At 38.3% G+C, this 25762-nt stretch overlaps 1 protein-coding gene across 3 annotated transcripts in view; it reads left to right on the top strand.

The window, feature by feature from the left end:
• The window catches only part of SEMA3E (semaphorin 3E), a 568411-nt gene that overhangs the window by 398174 nt on the left and 144475 nt on the right, over positions 1-25762 (top strand). For 2 of the 3 annotated variants that reach the window (XM_079932521.1, XM_079932523.1), the window contains 5 exons: positions 688-5484; positions 5597-5685; positions 8416-8483; positions 9161-9220; positions 12434-12497. In XM_079932521.1, the coding sequence (XP_079788647.1) occupies positions 688-1140 (453 nt within the window). In that variant the 3' untranslated portion in view covers positions 1141-5484; positions 5597-5685; positions 8416-8483; positions 9161-9220; positions 12434-12497. Of the gene's footprint in view, positions 1-687; positions 5485-5596; positions 5686-8415; positions 8484-9160; positions 9221-12433; positions 12498-25762 lie in introns of those variants that run through there. The other variant, XM_079932522.1, reaches the window with a different exon arrangement.

Genomic DNA, 25762 nt, shown 5'->3' with positions numbered 1-25762 from the left:
CATGAAATATGTAGCAAAAAACAGTGAAATGGAATGGATGGATTTTTGGGGGTTTTTTTTCGGTAAGGAGAGAGAGTATAGGTATCCCAGCTCTCTCAACACAGGTCCTTGTAGGTACATTGAGCATTATGATCTGGGAAACATAAGAACCCCTGAACTAATAATGTGAGAAATGGCATTTGTTCTGGCATTACAAAAGAAATTAAATTTGACAAATCTTCATTTCACTCAAACTTTGAGTGCTATGCTGAACTGGGAGAAAGCTCTCTCAGTTTGCTCTTAACAATACTGATGTAAATTGACCTCAAAGTCACTGATATGAAGTGATCTCAATATAAATAAGTTCAGAACACACACACACATACCTGATGTAATTACCTCTTTCTCATATATATTTATACTATATTTATATATAGTATAACAATATAAATATAATATAAAAGAAATATATGTATTAAAATATGAATTATAAATAAAATACTAACATCATTTATATACATTTATATAATATATAGTTAATATACTCGTATAATAGGTATATAATATATATAATTATATATATGATTTTTAGGATTTCATCATACGATAACAAAAATGAAAAAATTCTAGATAGTGGAAAGGGTTATAGGTTGGCGTTCTTTTGTCCTGGATAATACTTCAGTGCCGTTGATTTTCTTGTTCTTGCAGGTGAAGACAGATGACAGAATGGTTAAGATGGACCTCGGTTTACTCTTCCTGAGGGTACGCAAAGTGGATGCTGGGACCTATTTCTGTCAGACAGTAGAACACAGTTTCGTCCATACAATCCGTAAAATCACCCTGGAGGTTGTGGAAGAGGAGAGAGTGGAGGAAATGTTTACCAAAGACTACGAAGAGGACGGGCCTCACAAGACACCTTGTCCTGTTCAGAGCAGCATCCCACATGGGACCAAACCCTGGTACAAGGAATTCTTGCAGCTGATTGGTTATAGCAACTTCCAGAGAGTAGAAGAATACTGTGAAAAGGTATGGTGCACGGATAAAAAGAGAAAAAAGCTTAAAATGTCCCCTTCCAAGTGGAAGTATGCCAACCCACAGGAAAAAAAGCTCCGTCCCAGAGCCGAGCATTACCGCCTGCCTAGGCATGTGCTGGACTCCTGATGGAGCAAAACCAGCTACTGGCTTCTGAAGAATTTATATTTAGAAACCAAAAAAAAAAGAGAAAGAGAAACCATCCACCTTCTTTGCATTACTTAAAAGAGATTTCTGTAATACAGAAAGGACTATAAAGGTGTTATGATAAATTATTCTATATGCTCATTTGACTGGTTGAACCTTACATAAAATTACCTAATTTTTTAAAAACGTTATTGCTTGATGATTTCACGTTATATTTATCAAAAGGTGACCATAGCTGTAGCTTTGAGTACTTGTCTGCTTTTCCATGGCAATTATTATTTTACCCTGGGAGGACTTAAGATTATTGCAATATTGCTGAAAAATTAGAGATTTTCATAATCATGGCAAAAATATACGTTTTGATCCTTCTGAATTTTGCCTTTCCACCACGATGTAAAATATATAGAATATCAGATACTTTAACATTCTCATGTGAACCATCTGGAGTCTTTAAGAATTATTGTGTTAGTGTTGTCTAAGCCATGAGCTTTATGAAGCGGGTGTGTTGTAATTATCGTAAACCATGAAGGAAAAATTGTGGTCACCTTGAGGCTCGTGCTTTTCATAAAACGTTCATTAAACCACATTCACAATAGTCCTGTTTCAGGATGAAAACACATTCTTTCAATTTCACTCCAGTGCAGAAAGAAGAAAGTCAAGGTAGCTACTCAGAAAAACAGCAAAATATGTCAGAACAGCTGGAGTGACAGACTTTAACTGAAAACATTTTTGCTGCCCTCTTGTGGTAGAAAAGGTATATTCTCTCTTTTTTTTTTTTTTAATTCTATGGATTGTGCAGTAAAGATCTGAAACCAGTTTCTCAGTAACTGTATCTAGCTCATTTTCAGAAAAAAAACTAACTGGAGTAAAAATGTGTTAATACTTATATCATGTTTTAAAGTGGAGATAATATGTTTATTATTACCTCACAAGCCCAAAATGAAGATACTACGGCACTGAAGCTCTATTAAAACTTAAATTTTATGCCTTTTAAATAGTCTTCCGTGAAATCTAAAAGATATTCCAGAAACATGTTTTATTATTTAAAAATAAATAAAGCATTCTGCTCTCAGATACCAAAATTTCCTTTCAATTTTATATTAACAGGAAAATTGTTTCATGAGGTTCACTTAACTACTGAGGTGTTTAGAGCACCTTAACTTTTTTCTTATAAATCTTATCAGAAGTTTTTATTTTTGAGAATGCTTATTTCCTGAAGTTTTTTCTTCTATTTAGCCATTAACTTTCTAAAATATGAAATTCTGAGAGTTTTCATTTAACCACAAACTAAAAGCAAGTGAATTACACATGAAAACAGTTATGAATATTTAAATGTTCATTTTGAATAACGTTCATTTCAGTTTTCAAAATTAGCTTATAGGCTGTACATTTAAGAAAGTTAAAGTGTTGATAACTTGTGATGGTTTGCAATTTCATTCAAACATTAACAAATTTAAGAAAGTTTGGAAAGTTCATTCGATAAGCTACCAAGCTCCAAAAGTCCTAAAGGAAACAAATATATCAGAAGTTAACATTCTCTGAAACATGCAGTTGTTATTTACCTAGAAATCCACTGGAGGTCATTGCTGCCCACCAATATTAACCGAAAACTGTATATGTTTCAATAAAAGCCTGCCCAACGTGGAGAAATAGAACCACGTTCTATTTCTAAGGAGGGTCCTTAGCAAACTTTATGTCTGAAATACTCAAAGTGAACAGATAAGGCAAAGCATAATTGAAAATATTCTTCCATTAACACAAGAGAAGGGAAAGTAGGATTTTCTCCTGTATTCAAAATTTTTTAAAAATAAGGCAGTTGCCGTATAAGTAGTTATCACTTTAAATAACACACACAAGCAGTTAATAATAATGATAGCAGTGACGTCAATTGTGAGCTAAAATATTTGGTAACTGAAGAGAGAAGACTAAGGAAAATAACTTTTCTATGACGTGAGTCTTAAGAATAAATGGTCCTACAAGCTGTTCAACTAAAATGAGATGACTATTTTAACAAGAAAAGGAAAGAAGCTTTTTAAAATGCTAACTTGAAAGAAGCCTGATAAGAAAATTTTGAGGACACAAGTTCACAGTTTAGGGAGAGCACTAAATTTCATACACACTTATTTTTCTGTTTTCTCAGTTTCTGTCTCTCTGTCTCTCTGCCGCCGGCTCCTCCCTCCTCTTTTCTCCCCCCATACGTGAGTGCAGGTACACAATCTCACACGCACACACACATCATGACATACTTTAAGATAAATCTCCATTGCCCTCTCAAAAGACAAACCAACAACCTATGCTGTCCTGTCCTTCTTGAGAATCTGAAACATACCACAAAAACATATTTGCAATCTTTTTTTCTGTCTGGCATTAGAAATCAAATTTAGAATCTCCTTTGCGACATGCCCAAGCTTGGAAAATCACAGGTGAATTGATCCTTCTTATCCCCTTTTTCTTGAACTCAGGAAGGGCACATACTTAGTCACCTGCCTTGACACCAGCACATTTTTGCCAGACCCCGTGCCCTCTGGGAACACACAGCTGAGAGAGAATCGTAACCCATAACTACCCATCCTAGGTTCAAAGGGACACCTCCATGTGGGGTCAGTCTCCTGCTTCTTCAGCTGTCTTCTATGTTATTCTCTGGGAAGGGAGAGGACCTGTGAATAGAATGAGTTTGGCATAGGACAATGTGCACCTCTGTTTTCAGTTTTGTGTCGCCCATTGAGCTAGAGATGGAGATCTGTTAACTAGAAGGATTACAACTTGAATGGATCTTACTTTATGATTTGGAACGTCTCTTCCACATCTAGCCTTCTCCATTGCTAATGTTTTCTTTTGTGGTTATTACTGACTATTTCAGTGCAAAGCTATCAACTTGGAGAAACAGGATTTAAAAATAGTAATAAACACTCAATAAGAGCTCTAGCAAAAAGGGAGCAGAAAGTCTTTGCCTGCTTAGTAAGTGGCAATTCCATATATATTTTAGAGTTTTTTCCTTCCTAAAGTTAGTTAAATACTTAGGATGTTTTTAATCAAGTGTGTAATATTCGCTATAGGGTGTAGGGTTTTGTAAATCTTCATAGTTATTATGAACATTTGTAAAATTTGTAAATTACAGTAAATCGTTTTGAGTGTTAGTGGTAAGCATGAAACAAACACAGCAGCTGTTGTCCTTGAAATGAATTGTCTTCAGCCTGACTGATGTATTAAAAATATCACTTAGCGGGCTTCCCTGGTGGCGCAGTGGTTGAGAGTCCGCCTGCCGATGCAGGGGAGACGGATTCGTGTCCCGGTCCGGGAAGATCCCACATGCCGCGGAGCGGCTGGGCCCGTGAGCCATGGCCGCTGAGCCTGCGCGTCCGGAGCCTGTGCTCCGCAACGGGAGAGGCCACAGCAGTGAGAGGCCTGCGTACCGCAAAAATAAATAAATAAATAAATAAATAATCTTTACGAAAAATATCACTTAGCATTGTATAGGTATTTGAGATCCCAGGAGAAAGTGCCACAGTCATGATGCCTGTAAGGAGTTGCTGTTATTTTTCTTAGAGCAAAATTTCACATTGAGATACTTCTTCAAAAGCAGTGCTCATTTTTCAGGCCAACAACTGTTGCATTTGAATCAGATATAAATAATAGATTTTCCAGAAACACTTTCGATTTTAGTATGTTATGTAAGCTGGTACGTTTATTTTATTTTTGTTGGGAAGATAGCGTTATCTTTTTGGCTTTCATTATAAACTCAGTGTGTTCTGTTTGTGTCTAACTGGCTTAGTTACAAGCTAGAGGACTGTATTGGGGTATTTCTGTCTGTATGGCTTCCTTTTATTTGCTTGCCTGTGTCCATCACAGCATGTGCCGTATTGTTTCTTCTTACTGATGATAAGCCATGAGACTTATTACCATCTGGTGGCGAGCTCCAAAGACCATTGACAATGGGTCTCTTTGACTGTTGCATGAATCTGCCACTGTACACTGCAGAATTTGTACCATTATGTATAATTTCTATTTAGTTCAACTTAGAGGATAAAGAAATAAATATTTGTAAACCCTTGAGTGCTGTCCGAGGAGTGTTTTCTCACTTTTTGGCAGTGGAAGCCCAGTTTCATAACATGTCAAGCTGAACGTAAACATACAATGTTAGACAAGCACTGATTTTTAAGAAGTTAGAAAAGAATTCAGTTCTCTTCCATTTCAAACGTGTAAGTCAACTTTCTTAAGAAGGAGAGCTCGTTCATGTCAATACGTTGCAGCGGTTGGATTTGTTTATGTCACATCACGTTTCCAGGACCAGCATCCAGAAATCCCTTTCAAAGCTGCATCATCCAGGTAAGAGATACGGAAAATGAATGCCTTTAAGATGGTAACTAATAGGGTGTTTACGATTTTTACAAGCCTCGACTGGTGTCTAAATTGCTGTTTTCTCTGCTATTTTTTATAGGAACTTGGGGAGGTCATTTGAATGAGATTTAGTGTTAAATGACTCCTTCTTTGGGGAGTTTTGTTTTCAAGGCCAATCTTATTGTATCGGTAAGTAGTTCCGATGTTTTAAAGGAAGATGTTGGCAGCAACCTAGGACGTGTTTCTGGCAGCTTTGTGATATGACAGTGCCATTACTGCTTATGCATGCTTCACACTTGCATTTATTTATAATACAGGGCCTACTTTTACTGTAGTATTTGATGAACCCATTGAAACTGCTTTTTAGATCCATACTCAGTCATTAGTCGAGGAAAAGTAGAGAAACATTTGTGGGGATTAGAAATCGCTTACCTATTATTCAAAGGGAACAAAAGTCTGCACCCCTTTTTATTCAGAACTATGAGCCAGGCAGTGGATGGTTGCTTAATAATGCCATTAGGTTATGTAGATCAATAAAAATTGAATTATATTTGTTCTCAGAAGATGTTTTCATTGGAAAAATTCCAAATCTTCATTTTACCTCATGCACTGAGACACTCAACAAGAGTGTAGCTTTAAAATTTTTTTTTCAAGCGTTTTGAGTGTTGTGAAAAGTACTTCTAATTGTGAATCTTGGGACTTCTGGTCAGGATGGCATTGAAAAGCCACGCTTTGATTCAGAGGAGCTGCAGTGAGGTAGCAATGATAGTACATAAAAAGAAAAAATAATTTAACAAAAAAAAGAAAGAGACAAGTCACAGCAAGAAGGTGGTCACCTGCAAGACAGGAAGAGGGCTCTCACCAGGACTGAAGTGGCCAGTCCCCTGATCTTGGACTACCCAGCCACCAGCACTGTGAGAAATAAAATTAATTGTCTGATGTGCAAGTCACCCAGTCTATGGTGGTTTTTTTACAGCAGCCTGAGCAGACTAATACACAGTGAAAGCACAGAGAAGGCAGAGACATTAAGGAAGAAACAGAAACATGCAAAATGAGCCTAGAAACAAATATTCCAAGACATTTCAAAATATCTGAAGTTAAGTGAAAAGCGATATCTGGAAAAAGTGATGAGAAGTGGCCTCTCAACCATGACTGTCGGCTTAGAGCAATCAGGTTAGGGCATTCAGCAAGAGTTTCCATATTGTAGGAGGTCTCTTCTTTGTGGCTCAGAATAGGTTTGGGGGGAAGGGAAAGACAAAATTATAAGCTCAGTATTCAAGCAGAAAAACAAAAAGAGCTGGTGACAAGCAGGATGATCCCTTGGAGATTATTCCATAAATTTAATCTCTTTTGAAGGAATGATTGAAGAGTTTCTTAATTTTACATGTTTTTTTTTTTAAGCAGCTTAAAACAACTCAAATTTATTATCTTGTGATTTCCATAAATCAGAAGTCCAGGCCCATTGTGTTTCAGTTGGATTCTCTGCATAGGATCTCAAAAGACCAAAATCAGTGCATCAGCTGCCTGGGCTCTGGTGAAGAATCCACTTTCAAGTTCCTTCAGATAATTGGGAGAATTCTGTTCCTTGTGGTTCCAGGACTGAGATCCCGTCCCTGCTCCATATTCAATGCCAGCAGTGGGCTGTTAAGTCCTTCTGAAGCTTAGACTCCCTCTGACTTCCTGTCATGCTGCATTTCTCTGGCTCCAGTTGGAGAAATGTTACTGCTTTAAGGGTTTGTGTGATTAGACTGGGCCCGCCCACATAATCCAAGCTAATCTCCTTATTTTAAAGTTTGTAACCTTAGTTACATTGGTGAAGTCCCCTTTGCTGTGTAACAACATATTTTCAGATTCTGAGGATTAGGGTATGGGCATATTTCGAGGACCATGTAAATCTCCTGGTCCCCAAAGCGTCACATTCCTCCCAAATGCAATGTACATTTACCCCTATCTCAAGGTCCCCTAATGCCTTATCCTTCAGCTCAGAAGTCCTCAATCTTCTCATCTGCTTCTAAGTCAGGTATGAATAAGGCTCTTGATATACTATCAAATACCCTTTGGGGGTACAGTTCCTATCCATCTGTGGCCCTGTGAAACTAAAGGAACAAGTTATCTGCTTCCAACATATAATGATGGGTCAGGCACAGGGTAATAGTTTAAGGATATTCTGGCTCAAACAAGGAGAAAATGGTAGATAAAAATGGAGTCCCCAATCCAAAGCAGTTTGAAAATTCAGCTCGGCAACTTCCGCGAGGTTTCAAGGCCTGGAAATATTCTTCTGTGCCTCTTGGCTTTCTCTCTGATTATCCGTCTCTATGCTCTCTATCCCATTCTCTGAACTCCCTTTTTAAAATACCAAAATCAAAGACATAGCTCTTCCTAAAAACACTGATACGAAGTATACAGATAATTATCTCAGCTTTCAATTTTGTAAACTTGAAATTTTTTTCCTGTTAACATCAGGATGATGTGTAATTGACAGATGACATTGAGTTATGCTGACTATAACATCCTACCAGTTTAATAAATGAAAATGCTAAGTTCAGAGTTGTCTTTCCTCAAGGGCTTATGGAAAAGTGAAGTAGTTGTTCTATCAGGTATGTAGATGTATCTCACTGTAGGGTTTTTATTATGTTTCCTCAGTGACTAATGATGTGCTTATTTGTGCTTATTTGTTATTCATATATGTTCTTTGAGGACATGACTATTCAAGTTATTTGCCAATTTTTATTGAGTTGTTTACCTTTTCATTATTAAGTTGTAAGAGTTCTTAATATTGTTTAGATATAAGACCTTCGTCAGGTATAAATGGTTTTTATTAAGTTCTATTTATTGACATTTCAAGTTTTTTGCATTAAATTTAGGAAATGTTTGCCAAACACAAGGTCACTAAGATTTTTTTCCAATATTTTCTTTCAGAATTTCATGGCTTTACTCTCACATTTAGATCCATAATCCATTTGAAGTTAGTTTGTGTGCACTGCGAAGTATGTGTCAAGATTTATTTTTTTGCATGTGTTTGTTCAGCTATTCCAGTACCATTTGTTGAAAAAACAATTCCCCCATTGAACTGTCTTTGTACTTTTTTAAAAAAAATTGAAGTGTCGTTGATTTACAATGTTGTGTTAGTTTCAGGTGTACAGAGTAGTAATTCAATACTTTTGCAGATTATATTCCATTATAGATTACTACAAGATAATGGGTATAATTCCCTGAGCTATACAGTAAATCCTCATTGCTTATCTATTTTGTATGTAGTAGTTTGTACCTGTTAAACCCATACCCCCAGTTGGTTCCTCCCCCCTTCCCTCTCCCCTTTGGTAACCACAAGTTTGTTTTCTATGTCTGTGAGTCTATTTCTGCTTTGTATGTACATTTTTTGTTTTTAGAGTCCACGTATAAGTGATATCATAATATTGTCTTTCTCTGTCTGACTTATTTCACTAAGCATAATATTCTCTGGACCCATCCACATTGCTGCAGATGGCAGTATTTCATTTTTTTTTATGACTGAGTAATATTCCATTGTATAAATACCACATCTTAATCCAGTGGTCTATTGATGGGCACTTGGGCTGCTTACATGTCTTGGCTATTATAAATAGTACTGCTATGAACATTGGGGGTGCATGTATCTTCAAATTAGTGTTTTCATTTTTTCCAGGTATATACCCAGGAGTGGAATTGCTGGATCATATGGTAGCTGTATTTCTAGTTTTCTAAGGTACCTCCATACTGTTTTCCATAGTGATTGCACCAATTTACAATCCCAACAGCAAACGAGGGTTCCCTTTTCTCTACAACCTCTCCAACATCTGTTATTTCCAGACTTTTTGTTGATAACCGTTCTGACTGGTGTGAGGTCATACTTCATTGGGGTTTTGATTTGCATTTCTCTAATAATTAGTCATGTTGAGCATCTTTTCATGGTCTCTGCACCTTTTGATGAAGGTAATCAGCTATAAAATTTTTAGTTTTACTGAACCAAGCTAACCTACCAGACTTAACGGTTTACCCCTGTCCCAAAATGTGTAACATTCCACATATATGAAGGTCCTTTTAGTCCTAAAAACTCTATCAACTAAAGAATGTCTTTGATTTATCAAGCCATCTTCTTTAAAATGCCAGTAACTCTTGTAGAACTGAGGAGACTAGATAGAATTCACATCGGCAGTATCAGTTAGCTTAACCAGCCATATGGAGTCATCTGAACTGTTAGAATGACATTTTTGATGGAATGGGGGTGGGGGAAGGAAGTGAAAGGAGGAAAGGAAGGAGCTATTTGGCTTGTTAGAATGGAACGCTTTAAGGAAAAGTTCAGGCCTTGGTTGAGAGATTAGAGTAACAGAGGAGGAATGTGCCCCCAGGGGTAAGAAGATGAAAATAGGAGATAAAATGACATTTTATACAATTTTTCCTGTATTCGTATTGTTCTTTATTCAGGAAAACGTATAAACTTTAAAAATGCTTTCTACAACCCCCTTCAAGTTTGTTGTCAACTATCATCCACAGTTCCTGAGTCCTCAGATGCCAGTACTTCTTTCTCCTCCTTTCTGCGCTATGTGGCCTTAAATCTCAGAAAACCGAGCTCAGGCTAGTTAATACTCAGGTGAGGTCTTTCAGGGACATGTCGGTTAAAAAGATGCTTGTGGCTTTCAAAGTAATTCAACAGCTGTTTACAACATTATTTCCTTAGGGATGGTACATTTTTGAGTTATCAAAATGCTTTGGGCAGGGTTTTCTATGTTACATCATCATAAAACGTCATCTAATTCCTCAAAGATGTAATTATATGCAAAATAAGCTTAGTGCTAATATATTTTTTGAAACATCATCTTCTAAAATTTTAAGTGTGTATTTGGTTATCATGTTCTTTATTAACCAGACTATTATAATATATAGAATAATATGTCAAATATAAATTAGTTCCTAAAATGTGTGCATAGATGGGCATTTACTGTAACACTTTTACTCTCTCAGGAGTGATATTGCAGATATATTCTTGGTAGCAATCTGAAAATTAGCTTGGAGTTTATTTTTAAATGTGAGAATGTCTCATTTCTGCAACTAATTAATTCTGTTTAGTGAGGATACACATTGAAACACTGAATTTATTTATTCTGGTTTGTCATGTCTATATGTAGCCTAGCAGTCAAAGCTTTTCTAAACAGGACATTTTAAAACTGTATTCGTTTTACCACATTTTATGATATAGCACAAAAAATTACTACAGAATGTTTTCAGAGGATCCATAAATGAAATACTGAGGCACTTGCCTGAGGAGATCAGTAATCAGTATTTTATGTGCTACATTGGTCTGTTCATCATCTACTATGTTTGAGGCATGTGGTTGATATTGTATTTGGTACAGTGCAAAGCTCTCTCTGCATTATGTTAAAAATGATCCCTGCACCAAGGGACTAGCCTAATTCAGGTGTTTAATACCAATCCCCTTCCCTTGTCATTCTCCTTTCAGTCAGATAGATAGATAGATAGATAGATAGATAGATAGATAGATAGATAGATGTATAGATACATTTTATTATTGAAGGAACCTTTCCATACAGCCTCACTAAATCTTTTATTACCCTCCTAAAAATCCCCTCCAAGGACTCTATTCTTTGTACAGAAGGAAGCCAAAACTCCTTAGCCTGACATTCAAGGCAACTGCATTATCTCTTGTGTATTCTACGCTGTATAACAATTGAGAAAACTTAATGTATGGAGCCTTTTTAAACATTTTTACCTTGCTACCCTCAACTACTGGTATGTTATAAAATAGAGCTATATTCCACTTGTATTACAACTTGGATAGACAGAAAAATTGTAGTTTCTTTACTGTCTTTATCAAGCCCAGGTCTTTTTCACAAGCTCTGAGAATCTGGGTATCAGGAAAAAACACGAGCTCTTCTTATTACTATTTGATCTGATGAAATGACTGTGACAGACCTTGTAGTTAGGCGATAGTCCTTCTTGGACACTAATTCTCAGACTCAGATGGCGAAGTGCTGCCTGTCACCCAAGGTCTCTCGGGAGGATGGTGTACAGGGGTATGGAGGAAGGAAGACGTGTGATCTCCTGTCACTGTGAATGACTGTCTTCATATCCAAGCCATACCTTAGAGTGTCCTTGGGCTCCTAGAGTCTTCAGTAGAATTATGATGCCATTAAAATATCTCATTTTCTCTCAAGGCCTTGATGATCCGACCTCAACTCCCAAATCCCTGGTGCTTAGTTACACTAGGATCTGGCTCTCCCCCTCAAGAAACTCTTAGCCCACATAGTCCGCCTGTAGTACCACTTCGCCTCTTCTGGTAGGTTACCTGGCTGACACTCTTGACTATCTTTCACTTCTTTTCTCAAGGAGGACAAGAACTTCTGGTAATTTTAGTCAACTCAGTGTGTTGAGTGGAGACACCTGTGTACGTTGTGAGCTGATGTCCAGGTTCTGTTTACCTAGTTTCTCACTGTGTCACCAGGTTTCTTTGGTGAGACCTAGTCCCGGGTTGATATACAGACCATCTATATGGTAGCCTCCTCTAACTTTTCCAGGTGAGATGTGGGTCATTCTACCCACAGTAACCTCTTCTTGTTATCCACTTTTCCATGCTCTGGGGCTTTAAAGCAACTGAGAGGGAGACGGTATCAAGGCCTGAGATTTTATCTCACAAGTTAACGAGGTAGCCTATTACTGTTTCATAGGTGCTGGCGGAAGACACGAGATCCCTAGATCAGGGACAAAGGACTTATTATTCTTAACTCAGAAAGTAGCATGAGTATGATGTTGGCACTGGTTTCTCTTGCCCCCAGGTTCCATGGAGGTGACAAATTGCTCCTCCGGTAAATACTGAGTACATGTTGGGTTTGAGTCACAGCTGAAAGGCATTGATTTTGGGAAACGTGCTGCTTTTAATTTTAAGCTTTGTTTTTTGCTCTAGAGGGATACATTGCATCATCCCTTAAGGTTGCTTGCTGCCAATCCCACCCTGAGAAATGATGCAGGTAAGAAACGTCAAGGCTTTGAATACTTGCCACATTTAGCAAGAACATGCAGGGGGTCTTCTGTCCCATGGCAGAGTGCCTCTCCCAACAGAAGGTTCATATACATTCCTCACACTTAGCCTCTCCTACCGCTCACTCCTGTCCACACTTCTCCAGACCAGGAAGGATGAGGTTTTCTTTTTCTTACCCTACATAACATCCTTCTTTCTCATCACTGCCTAATGCTAGGACATCATAGTGGATAGGAGCAGCTCTCCTACACTACGGAAGATCTCAGATGTCCCTTCACATCTAGCACTTGACAAATTCAGTAGGAGCTAAGTCGGTTCAGGTCCTCTGGGAAACAGACACCAGGATGGAATTAGAAATGCAAGAGAATCTTTGGAGGCAATGCCTGTGAAAAATAAAGATGAGAGAGAGGAGAAGTAGCCAGGTGAATACTTTAAGAGTATTATACAGGTCTGACACCTATAGGAGGAGATGGGGGAAGGAAGGAATATTTGGGATGAAGAATCTCTGAATGTGATGTAACTCTGAGGAAGTGGTAGGCAGCCCAATTGGTAGTTCCCCATTGGGAAGGAATGACCAGATCTGAGTGTCCTTGCTACACTCAGTCATCGAGTTGCCCTGGGACTGGGCTTCAGCTAGGGGCCATCAGCTGCCTGTACTCTTTGCAGCTGGTTCTCTCTTACAGGGAGTTCTGAGCAGTGTACTTTCTTGGCTGCCACAGGGACCAAAGGCATTATCCATCTTGTCTCTTTATAATGGCTTGTTTTAAAGCCTGTCATCAAACTAAAGAGCTCAAATAACCCCCTTGTCTGCCTTGGAGCCATGATTGGCTTGTACTGGGAGGCAGAAGATTGCAATGGGGGAAATTAGAACATATACTTTAATTTTTCAAAAATATTCCCATTGCAGATATTCTTTTATGTCTTAAGATGTTGAAACTTATCCTTTTCAAAGCTGTTTTCAAGACATGTGTTCTCCATAAAGCTCTCCCAGAATTAATCTCTAACTACTAAGTGTATGTTTACATTACAGTATGAATAATCAAAATAAATGCTAATGGCATGACTAAAACCCACTCATTTTTATTTCATGTTCAAGGCTTCCCTACCTTCATAAAGGAAGCTCTAATGAAGTCAACCACCTGCAGCTCTAGACCTGCCTCAGTCTGTGAACAGATCCTCACAGAAGTAGGAATTTTGTTAGCACCCTCTGTCCCACTTTCTTAAAATCAGGTCAGTTCCCGCATATGGGATCTGTGGCCCAGATGCAGCCTATGCACCATGGGTGTTTTTTTGTTCATATATATATATATATTCATTTAACTCATGTGTAGAATCTACCGGAATTACACAATTCATATTTCATAGGTCCTACAAACATACGTATTTTGTTCTTAGCAGAACAGTGGGAATACACACACAAAAAAACTCATCTATTTTTTTCTTAAATGAATCAAAACAGTTGATTTTTAAGCAGATACATAAACATATATATGCATATAATATATAAAGTCAACATTTTAATATGATTCAAAACTGTATACCCACTTTACTGAGAGGTTTTATCATAAATAAATGTTCAATTATGTCAGATGCTTTTTCTGCATCTATTGAGCTGATCATATGATTTTTAATCTTCATTTTGTTAGTGTGGTATATCACATTGACAGGTTTACAAAAGTTGGACCATCCTTGTATTTCTGGAACAAATTCCATTTGATCATGGTGTATGATCCTTTCAACATTATGATTGAATTTGGTTTTCTAATATTTTGCTGAGGATTTTTGCATCTATGTTTATCAGAAATGTTGGCCTGTGATTTTCTTTTCTAATGGTGTCCTTGTCTGATTTTGATATCAGAGTAATGCTGGCCTCGTAAAATGAGTTTGGAAGAGTGCCCTCCTCTTCTCGTTCTTGGAATAGTTTGAGAAGGATTGCTATTAATTCTTTGAATGTTTGGTAGAATTTACCAGTGAAGCCTCTGGTCTTGGACTTGGTTGGGATTTTTTTTTTTAATTGAAGTGTCATTGATTGACAGTATTGTGTACAGCAAAGTGATTCGAGATATATATATTCTTTTTGATTCTTTTCCATTAGAGGTTATTAAAATATATTGAATATAGTTCCAGTGCATATAATAAATCCTTGTTGTTTATATGATATTTTAAATATGGTAGTCTGTATCTGTTCATCTCATACTGTATCTGTTAATCTCATACTCCTAATTTATCCCTCCCCCCTTCCCCTTTGGTAACCACAAGTTTGTTTTCTATGTTAGTCTGTTTCTGTTTTGCAAATAAGTTCATTTGTACTAATTTTTAGATTCCACACATAAGTAATATCATGTAACATTTGTCTTTCTCTGTCTGACTTGCTTCACTTAGTATGATAATCTCTACATCCGTCCATGTTGCTGCAAATGGCATTATTTCATTCTTTTTTATGGCTGAGTAATATTCCACTCTGTGTGTGTGTGTGTGTGTGTGTGTGTGTGTGTGTGTGTGTGTGTATACCACATCTTTATCAATCCACTTTTTTGATTACTGATTCAGTCTTCTTACTAGTAATCTGTTCACATTTTCTATTTCATCATGATTCGGTCTTGGTAGGTTATATGTTTCTAGAAATTTATCCATTTTTTTCTAGGTTGTCCAACTTTTTGGTGTATAATTACTCATAATGGTCTCTTATGATTCTTTGTATTTCTGTGGTATCAGTTGTAATATCATTTAGTTCATTTCTGATTTTATTTATTTGAATCCTCTCTGTCTTTTTTCTTGGTGAGTCTAGATGAAGTTTTATCAATTTTGTGTATCTTTTTCACAGAACCAGCTCTTAGCTTTATTGATCTTTTCTATTGTCTTTTTAGTTTCTGTTTCATTTATTTCTGCTCCAATCTTTGTTATTTCCTTTCTTCTACTCACTTTGTGCATTGTTCTCTTTTTAATTCCTTGAGGTGTAAAGTTAGATTGTTTATTTGAAACTTTTATTGTTTCTTGAGGTAGGCATTTATTGCCATGAACTTTTGTCATGGAAGTGCTTTTGCTATATCCCACAGATTTTGGTATATTTCCATTTTTGTTTGTCTCAAGGTATTTTTTGATTTCTTCTTTGACCCACTGGTTGTTCAGTAACATGTTGTTTACTCTCCATACATTTGTGAATTTTCCAGTTTTCTTCATGTAATTAATTACTTGTTTCATACAATTGTGGTCAGAAAATATTCTTGCTATGATTTCAGTTCCCTTAAATTTATTGACTTGTTTTGTGGCCTAAAATATAATCTTATCCTGGGAAATGTTCCATGTGCACTTGAGAAGAATGTGTATTCTATTGCTTTTGGGTGGAGTGTTCTATATATATCTGTTACGTACATTTGTCTAACATGTCATTTAAGGCTGATGCTTCCTCACTGATTTTCTGTCTGGATGATCTATCCATTGATATAAGTGGGGTAGTAAAATCAACTACTATTGCCATCTATTTTTCCCTTTAGTTCTGTTAATATTTACTTTAAATATTTAGATGCTCCTATGTTGGGTGCATAAATATTTACAAATGTTATATCCTCTTGTTGAAATGACCATTTCATATCTATGTAACACTCATCTTTGTCTTTTATTACAGTCTTGTTTTAAAGTCTATTTTGTGTGATATAGTTATGGCTACTCCAGCTTTCTTTTGGTTTCTGTTTGAATCGAATATCCTTTTCCAACCCTTCATTTTCAGTCTGTGTCTTCTTACATCTACAGTGAGTCTCATGTAGGCAGCATATACATGCTTCTTGTTTTTTTAAATCTCTTTAACCACTCTTTGTCTTTGATTATAGAATTTAGTCCATTTAGATTTAAAGTAATCATTAATAAGTATGTACTTATTGCCATTTTGTTAATTGTTTACTAGCTATTTTTGTAGTTCCTTTCTGTTTCTTTTTCTCTTGCTCTCTTCCTTTGTGGTTTGTTGACTTTATTTAGTGGTATACTTATACTTCTTTCTTGTCATCTTTTGTGTATTTACTGTAGATTTTTGGTTTGTGGTTATCACGAGGCTTACATATAATACCTTATATCTGTAACAGTCTGTTTTAAGTTAATAATAAGTTAAATTTGATCCCATTCTATATCTTAACATCTTTACTCTCCCCCTGCCATGTTTTACATCTTTGATGTTTCATTTTACATGTGTGTCCCTTAACTACTTACTGTAATCTTAGTTATTTTTACCACTTTTGTCTTTTAATCTTTATACTAGTTTTATGCATGCTTAATCCCCTACCTTTACTATAGATTTACCTTTCCAGTGAGATTTATTCTTTTATATGTTTCTTAGTTACCAATTAATGTCCTTTCTTTTCATTAAAGAAGTCCTTTTAACATTTCTTGTAAGGCAGGTTTAGTGGTGATGAACTCCCTTAGTTTTTACTTTTCTGGAAAACTCCCTCTCCTTCAATTCTGAATGACAGCTTTGTCAGGCAGAGTATTATTGGATGGAATTTTTTTGGGGCACTTTGAATATGTCGTGCTACTCTCTTCTGGCCTATGAAGTTTCTGCTGAAAAATCTGCTGATAGTCTTATGGGGGTTCCCTTGTACATAATAAGTTGTTTCTCTCTTTTTCTCTCTCTCCCTCCATCTCCCACCATTTCACCCTCCGATTCTCTTTTACTTTCAATCATACCACAGATCCTCTGAGTTAGGGTTAAGTGCTAGTTATCTGTATAACCAATGTGGAAAAATCATTCAGAACACTGTGGCATTGAAATCATTCAATCATACCACAGATCCTTGGAGTTAGGGTTAACTGCTAGTTATCTGTATAACCAATGTGGAAAAATCATTCAGAACACTGTGGCATAAATTTCTATTTGAAAATACTGAGTATTAGAAAGCGCTGAAGGAATGTTCTGTCTCAGGAGAAAACAGTGGCAATTTGTAGCCTTTAGCAAAAGAAGTGAGCCTAACTCAGCTACTCTCAAGAATTGTCAGGGAAAAATGTTTCTCAAAAATGGTTGTCCTCTAAAAAGCAGAAGTGGTTCCTTTTGTGGATTAGTAGCCATTGAAATGGAAAGGAAGATCTAAGGGATAAGCCCAGCTTAGATCTTATCCCTTAGACGGATGAGGTGAGAGGACCAGCTCTGGAGTGCAAGGACATAAAAGGGACTCAGGAAATTCTCAATCCTTCTGGTCTCTTATACCTTGAAGTTTATGTCTTTGCTCTCCAATTCCCTATACGTCCAGTCCAAATCCCTGGGCTTCTCATCCACCTCCTATAGCCTAATTCCTGCTCACTTATCATGCCTCATGCTTCAGCCAGTTACTGGAACTGCCTAACCTGATGTAGGCATCTGACGTCCTCTTTATCTCCGTGTTAGACCCTTTACACTTTGCCCCTAATAATCTATCAGGGCTCACCACTTAAGCACAAATCATAAACTGCTACTGAGCACACTGCCTTGTTTTTTAATTGGACAACAGCTACAGCATTGAACTCTCCTATAACTATGTCCCAGTAATACTGATGATCCTGAGCTTTATGTAACCAGTTGGGTTGTCTGCCTGCCCTCATGGTGGCCGTCTTTGCTCTAGTAAGCAGGTCTCCATTTGGCTTCCTACTCTTCTCTACTGTTTCCATTTATGCCAAGGTCATGGATTATTTCACATCTATGTAATCTTCCCCAACTCTTAAAAGAAAAATAGATGGGGTTTTGAGAGAGAAATGAGATACGGGAAAAAGATAGCAAAAGTGCAAAGGGCAAAATGAATTCAAGAGACTGCGAATAATTCATTGTAACCATTGCAGCCAGAATGGTTTCTGGAGCATTTATTTAGCAAAGCAGGTATGGCTGCAGTAGAAGTTAAACCGTTGCTTTTCACTGGGGAAGGAGCCAGTGCTAGACATTGCTGATCAATTGCAATTACCATTCTTCTTCCTCATTATAATAGAATCCTTTCCCTCACACCTGGACACAGAGCCACCAACCTAAACTCCCTTGCAGCTAGGCAGAGACATGTGACTACACGCAATTCAAATGAATCATATCTGCAATTAGTGGGGAAAGTCCCTTACAAAGGAAGTTTTTGTCTTTTCTCTTGTTTTTGTGCTGGCAGAGAATAGTGAACATTGGACCTGATGCCTTGGAATTCATGTCTAAAAGAGAAAGACCACCCCATCAGTCCTAGATCTTTGAGCTTTTATGTAAGAAAGCAATAAACTTTTATCTTACTTAGGTCTCTGCTTTGAGGTTTTTTGTATTTATTTTTTTTTGCGGTACGGGGGCCTCTCACTATTGTGGCCAATCCCGTTGCGGAGCACAGGCTCCGGACACGCAGGCTCAGCGGCCATGGCTCACGGGCCCAGCTGCTCCGCGACATGTGGGATCTTCCCGGACCGGGGCACGAACCCGTGTCCCCTGCATTGGCAGGCGGACTCTCAACCACTGTGCCACCAGGGAAGCCCCTGAGGTTTTATTTTTACACCTAGTTATGTCCTTATTAACAAAGAGCTTTGGAGTAAATTTTGATTAAAAAAACTTAAGGTTGCTATGCCAAAAATAATAGCGCCAATCAAATGAAGGTTGTCATGAAACATAGTGAAGCCCTAACTTACACTGATACCAGGATGACTCTCACAGTTTCTCTGGTCACAGTGCTTTTTCTGCCCAATGTCATATTAGCATAAATACATCCAGCAGAGACATCTCTTCCTCCTTTTCACTGAGCTTGATGGATGGTATCTTTTAGAAAATTAATTGGCTTTGGAATGTTAATATTGCCTTTCAGTATCAGTGTTCAGCAGTAGGGCAAGCAGACAGCCATGTTTTTGAAATGATATTTGACCTGAAACAAGACACCTCTTTTATATTCCGGCCAGATGAATGTAGCTTTTCCTCTAAGCATTTTAATCCAGACATTGCTAATGTTCATATGATCCCTAGAAGAGACAGAAAACTAGAGTCTTCCGATATTTTTTGTTTTGTTTTGTTTTGCGGTACGCGGGCCTCTCACTGTTGTGGCCTCTCCCATTGCGGAGCACAGGCTCCGGACGCGCAGGCTCAGCGGCCATGGCTCACGGGCCCAGCCGCTCCACGGCATGTGGGATCTTCCCAGACCGGGGCACGAACCCGTGTCCCCTGCATCGGCAGGCGGACTCTCAACCACTGCGCCACCAGGGAAGCCCAGAGTCTTCCAATATTTTAACTCTTTGTCCAGGCAAATTGTTTCTTCAGGAGTTGTCACGTAGAAAATGGCAGAGCAGTAGATACAAAGAAATTCAATTTTCCTAGGAGATTTGGTAGATGAGGCCTTCTTCCCAGCAAAGGAGGTTGTGTGAAGAGTGCTGTCAGAAGCTCTTTATCAGTGGTTCACACTTACAATGAGCAAGGCCCTGTACAAGCATTATCTCCTCTAATGTTTCCAGCAATCTTAAGAGGAAGGACTCTTTACTACCCATTTTACAGATGAGGACTCTGGTTTAGCAAGGTTCAGGGATCTGCCCAAGGTCATAGGAAGTGGTAAAGCTGGTATTCAAATCCAGTGCAACTGACTTCACAGCACTGGTTTAACCTACCCACTCTGCTCCCTCAACATTTTATGGCTCATATGAGGAGTTGTCAACAGCTAATCTTTACCTCTCAGTGTTGCATGGAATCAGCCTTAAAGCCATTGGGTAATAATCCACCATCTGTGAGCAGTTGACTTGATACGGCACAGCAGTAAAGCAATTTTCGTCAGGGTGCTACTATTCCTGACCCTGGAAAGGCAATGACGAGAAGAAAATACATGCACAGTATAATCAAAGTTTGATAGATGTTTCTGAGATTAAAGCTATGTGCGGTTTCTAAAAATATCTGAGCCTAACCTATCATTTCATTAGTTGTAAACCCGGGTGATGTTTCTTAATGAAAATCTTGCCAAATCCAGTTTTAGGATCATTTTCCTCTCCTTTGAAAATTTTCTCTTTTAAAGTTTTCAAATAGAAATCTTCATACACCTCTTCTAAATATATTATACCACTTCTTTCCCGTTTAGAGATCACTTAAATTTGAAATAGAAGGAAAACCTGGAATGACCTGAGCACAAGAACAAGGGCTGCCCTCATTTCAATGTGATTTAATCAGTGGGTCTGGCTGTGAATTTTTCGAGTGAGTAGGCTCTGTAATGAGCCGCTTATTTTTCTAGTTATCATAATAGAAAGGGCATGAACCAGAAACTGGTTCCAGAAGAGTGCCTCGTGACTGTCGGATAGGAGGAGTTGCTTTGCAGAACTCGCTTGTGACTCAGCTCTGTGAAATTCACCAGCATCCTTCTCCTAGATAAAGACTTAAGTGACAGCATGAGAAATCTGTTCAAGTCTCTCAGTGGAGAAGGAAGATTCTGAGAGCTGAACTTTCTCCTTCTACTGAAAGGATGCTGACTGCTGATCTAGATAAGAATGGGTGGAAGTGCTCTGGTTTTTTTATGAAACTGAAATGAACACAATTTATGGTCCTGTAGATTTCTATGAGATAAAAAGCTTCTTTGGCTTCACGTGTGGCTCCCAGCGCATGTGATTTCTCTCTTCTCTGAGCTGTAGGAATTTGGTTGTGCTTTCTCGATGGGACTAAGCATACTGCGCCATAACATGCCTCAAAATATAGTTACTCTATGTCAATAATTTTTACGTTCTTTATTAAATTCAGTTTCTCAGAGGGTTCTGGGTCCTACTTACATTTGTATTTCCCTGAGATTAGTGTTTTGCACATAGATGTAAGTATACTTATTGAATAATGAGGGGGAATGATTCCTCTCTTTCTTTTAGATATTTTGAAGAATTTTCCCTTTAGTTGTCCAGTGTTATTCTTTTGCTCCCTGGTCACAGACTGCTTAATGAAATTCTTTGTATTTGATCATTTGTGACCTATAAAAGCAACAATGTCTATGGTTCAACTTAAATTTTCCACAAATCAGAATACTCAAACTATTAAATGAAAGTTACATTAATATACAGTTCATATTAGGTTAAGTTTATTACATTTAAAACCCCATATTTGAATTTCTGTGATTAGAGCCTCAGAACATAGGTCCCTGGATGTACTTTTCAATATTTTAGAGTCTAAATGCATAAACTCACGAAAGAAATCTTTTTTATGTCTTCTTGGTCTGTGTTCCACAGTGTAAGACTGTACTAGTTGCCACGCAGACTTATTTATATGTTACTCTGAGAAATTTATAAAAACAGATGTAGCTTGAATGCAAGTGATGATGGTAAGAATTATTTTACTTTTGGTTAGTAGATTGCATAAATATTAAAATTCATAACTCTATTGCATTATAAAATATAAAATATTTACCCATGCACTTAACAAGCATTGCCTAAATGCCCAGCATGGTCTGGGGGAAGGGGGAGCAGAGAACACTGAGTGTGGGGCTGCAGACATAAATGAGATGCTCTATATCCTCTCAAGGAATTTGTAAAAAGATGAACAACATCTTTTCATAGTTCTGTCCCTTACATTCTTACGTTATGGAATCAATCATCCTTTAATGATTTAAGCCCTAATTTGTTGGATAAAAGAACGGCCTTTCATCTATTATTACAACTTACCTTGTAAGTAATTGTGACATAAACTCTGTACGTTATTCTAAGACTTAAGTTGCATCATTAGGTCCAAATCTTTCACTTTAAAGCCTGGGTCTAAGTGAGGGAAATTCTTTAGGAACCCAATGCTGCTTTTACTCGAAGGTGCCTTTAAGAAAGCAAAACTCTAAGGCAATAGTTCACAGAGAAATACTAATTAGTGCTAATTCACTCTTACTGCCTCCTCTTCAAAGCTATTTAAAAGAGCTATTAAATAAACCTGTGAACAACCCCAGCTATAAGTAGCGGGGGGGTTGGAGGGCTTTGTGCAGTAGGTCTGATGTATTGGCATGGCTGGCAAGTGAGCCTGTTACCAGGCAGGAGGGAGTTTGTTATAGTTCCATGGTGGTGTGGTAGGCTGCTTCTAAATGGCTCCCAATGACCCCTGCCTCGTGGAATTGACACCCTTGTGCAACCGCTCCTTTAGTGACTTGCTTCTAAAGAAGAGAATACAGCAAAAGTGATGCCACTCCCGAGATTAGGTTATGAAAAATGGCGATCCTCCCTCTCTTGATCTCTCGCCTGCATACTCTGCTGAGGCCAGCAGCCATAGTGAGCTGCCCTTTGGAGATGAGCAAGTAGTAAGGGACTGAGGGCAGCCTGGAGACTGCAGTCAGTGAATTATTCCACGGGGAGCTGAATCCTGCCAACAACTGTGTGTGAGAGGTTGGGCGTGGATCCTGTCCCAGTTCAACCTTGAGATGACTACAGCCTTCGACGACACCATCACTGTAGCCTGTGACAGACCCTGAGTCAGAGGAAACACCTAAGTTGTGCTGGATCCTTCACCCAAACTGTGAGTTCACAAATATGGGTTAAACTACTACATTTCAGGGTGATTTATTACACAGCAAGAGATAACTGATACAAATTCCTGTTTCCTTGGAATTTGTAAAAGTAAAGGTTTTAGCTATGAAATAAGATGGTGGAGAGAAATAGGAAAGAAAGAAAATTAGGATGGCTGAGTCACATGAGGGCAGATTAGACTCGTCACCATAGGCATCTTTTTTTTCTCAACCAAGATTTTGAGAGTGAAGTGAAATAAATGAGTACAACAAAAGGAAGTAAGGGTTTTGTAACAGTTGAATCAGAACAACTCCAGAGATGAGGTTAATCGTGGTGGGAAATCTTTTTTATTGTGGCATCAACACAGTATTTATGAACACAATCACCAAATGGCAATTATAATTAACTTTTAAGACATGCAAAGACTAATCAAATTATAAACATAACATACATATGCATACACATCTTGATGACCCACTAGGTAGGGGAACTTCGGAAAGTTATTTTACTACCCTAAGCTCTGTTTCTGTACGTTTAATGGGTAGACTGTACTACGAACCCCCTAGGATTGCAGAAATGAGAACATGTACGCAAATCACCCAGCGCAGTACCTGGTACAAGGGAGTTGGCTCCTCCCTGTATGGTCTAATTTTGCTCTTTCATCATATAGATAGAGTGTAAGAGTCCCCTTCAGTGATTGTGACCACTCAGTATTAACTTGAATAATGCTGGCCCAAGTGCTCACAGGTGTTTTGAGAGAGGTCATGAGGGAGGCTGGTCTGTCTGAGCCCTGAGGCTTTTACCTTAATGCATTCTGTAGAGAGAGATTTTCTAATCAAATTAGATTTCTAATTTGCCTTCCAAGTTTGGAATTTGGAGTTCACATTGCAGAAGTGAAATCCATTTTAACACCCACTTTTCAACACATACATACATCTAAGTCTGACGTGCTATATCTTACTTGAATTCTGCTGAATTTTCTGTTGGAGGCTGCCTGAAACAGGATTATTTTTTTCCAAATAATCATGGAGGCCCTTTCTTCCTCCCTCCCTTTCTTCCTTCCTTCCCTCCTCTCTCTCTCTGTCTTTTAGGATTAGTGTCTGAAATACCAGTTAATAAATATTTTACTTTTTTTCCTACATTACTTTTTTTTTTCTCTCATCTGGCATCATATTTTGACCTAGATTATCAATCTTTCAAAATGGTCATGTGGCGTTTTGAAGCAGCCAATGCCAGGAATCTAAGTAAGGGAGGACAAAGCTATTAGCAAATGAAACACACCTTCTTCCTGAAAAATGGCAGTCCTAGGATTACTAATTATTCTCCACCTATCATATATAACAGTTGGAAAGCAACAAAAACCAGCTGTGTGTAATTTAAGTTGAAAGTGAGTTGATTAGAAGGCTATGGAGGCACTCAGGACGGAAGGGAGAGCTAGAAAACAAGCTTGAAAGGGAAAGAACTTTTCACCTAGAGAAAGTCTCCAAAGCAAGAACCACTGGATAGTCTAGTTCAGGCACCACTCCTGAAACAGGTAAATAAGTGAACAAAGTTTTTTTGTTCTTGATTTTTTCTCCATTTGTGACATTTTACTTAAATTTCAAAGTCTCAGAATCTGATTGGGGGAGCATAGGTCAGCTGGGCATGCCTATTTGTATGAGTGAAGCAAAATAAATGATGAAAGAAAGAGACTCCTGGTACCCTTAAGCTTCTGAAGGAGAGGGCAGAGCGTCCTAACCCTAACTCACTTTCACAGCTGCACATGCTGTGAAAAACATAATTTCCCAGGAAAATCTCGGGGTGCTAGTGGGAAGTAGAAATGGATGCTGGATGACTTAAAATGACAAATATTGGGGCTTCCCTCGTGGCGCAGTGGTTGAGAGTCCTCCTGCCGATGCAGGGGACAGGGGTTCATGCCCCGGCCCGGGAAGATCCCACATGCCGCGGAGCGGCTGGGCCCGTGAGCCATGGCCGCTGAGCCTGCGCGTCCGGAGCCTGTCCTCCGCAACGGGAGAGGCCGCAACGGTGAGAGGCCCCCGTACCGCAAAAAAAAAAAAAAAAAAAAAGACAAATATTGACCACACATGTTTTTTAAACAGCCAGTTGACAGAAAGCAACCCACTTGAACTTCATGTAAGGTCCAGGCTGTGAAACCCTACGCCTCATCCTCGGGTCTGGGGAGAAGCATTATTTCGTGGTGGCTTAGACCACAGACTCTATAGCCAGACTGAACGGATTCAAACCCCAGCTCTGTAGCTTAGTAACTATCAAACTTTGGCATATTGTCTAAGCTTTCTGTACCTTAGTTTCCTTATCTGCAAAAGGACATAGTAACAGTACCTACCTGAAACTGATGCCATAATGATTACTTGTGTTATTCTATACGCAACAGTAACTTTCAATTAGTGTTACTATTAAAATGGAAGAGTGTAGGATTAAAACATCTAGAGTCATGAGCTCCAGGATGAGGCAATTAGGCTGATTGGTAGTCAACTAGGTTATTATTCATTGGGCTAAACTCACAAGTAATCAAACTGCAGGAGAGCGAGGCAGGAACAAAACTTAGGTGCCATAGATACCTGGGACCAGGACCCGATGTGAGAATGACAGCAGGCACGTGAGAAACAGGACATAGTGTGAAGGACAAGGCAAAACACTAGGCCATAAGGCGTTGCAAATAGGAACCAAGAGGTTTACAGGAGCACTGAGGAAGGCAAAGCAGAAAAAACAGATGCGTGGACTATCAGGGAATATTTTTCTGAATAATTCTCCTGTCTCTGTCAAGAGCGTCTCATATTTCTATCACTAATGCTAATAAAACCTAGGTTTTAGGAAAGAGATAGTGGGCTGAGCCAC

Source organism: Stenella coeruleoalba (assembly GCF_951394435.1).
Source record: "Stenella coeruleoalba genome assembly, chromosome: 9".
Taxonomy (NCBI): Eukaryota; Metazoa; Chordata; class Mammalia; order Artiodactyla; family Delphinidae; genus Stenella; species Stenella coeruleoalba.
The sequence above is the reverse complement of the archived record's forward strand: the minus strand, read 5'-3'. Positions and strand labels throughout refer to the sequence as shown.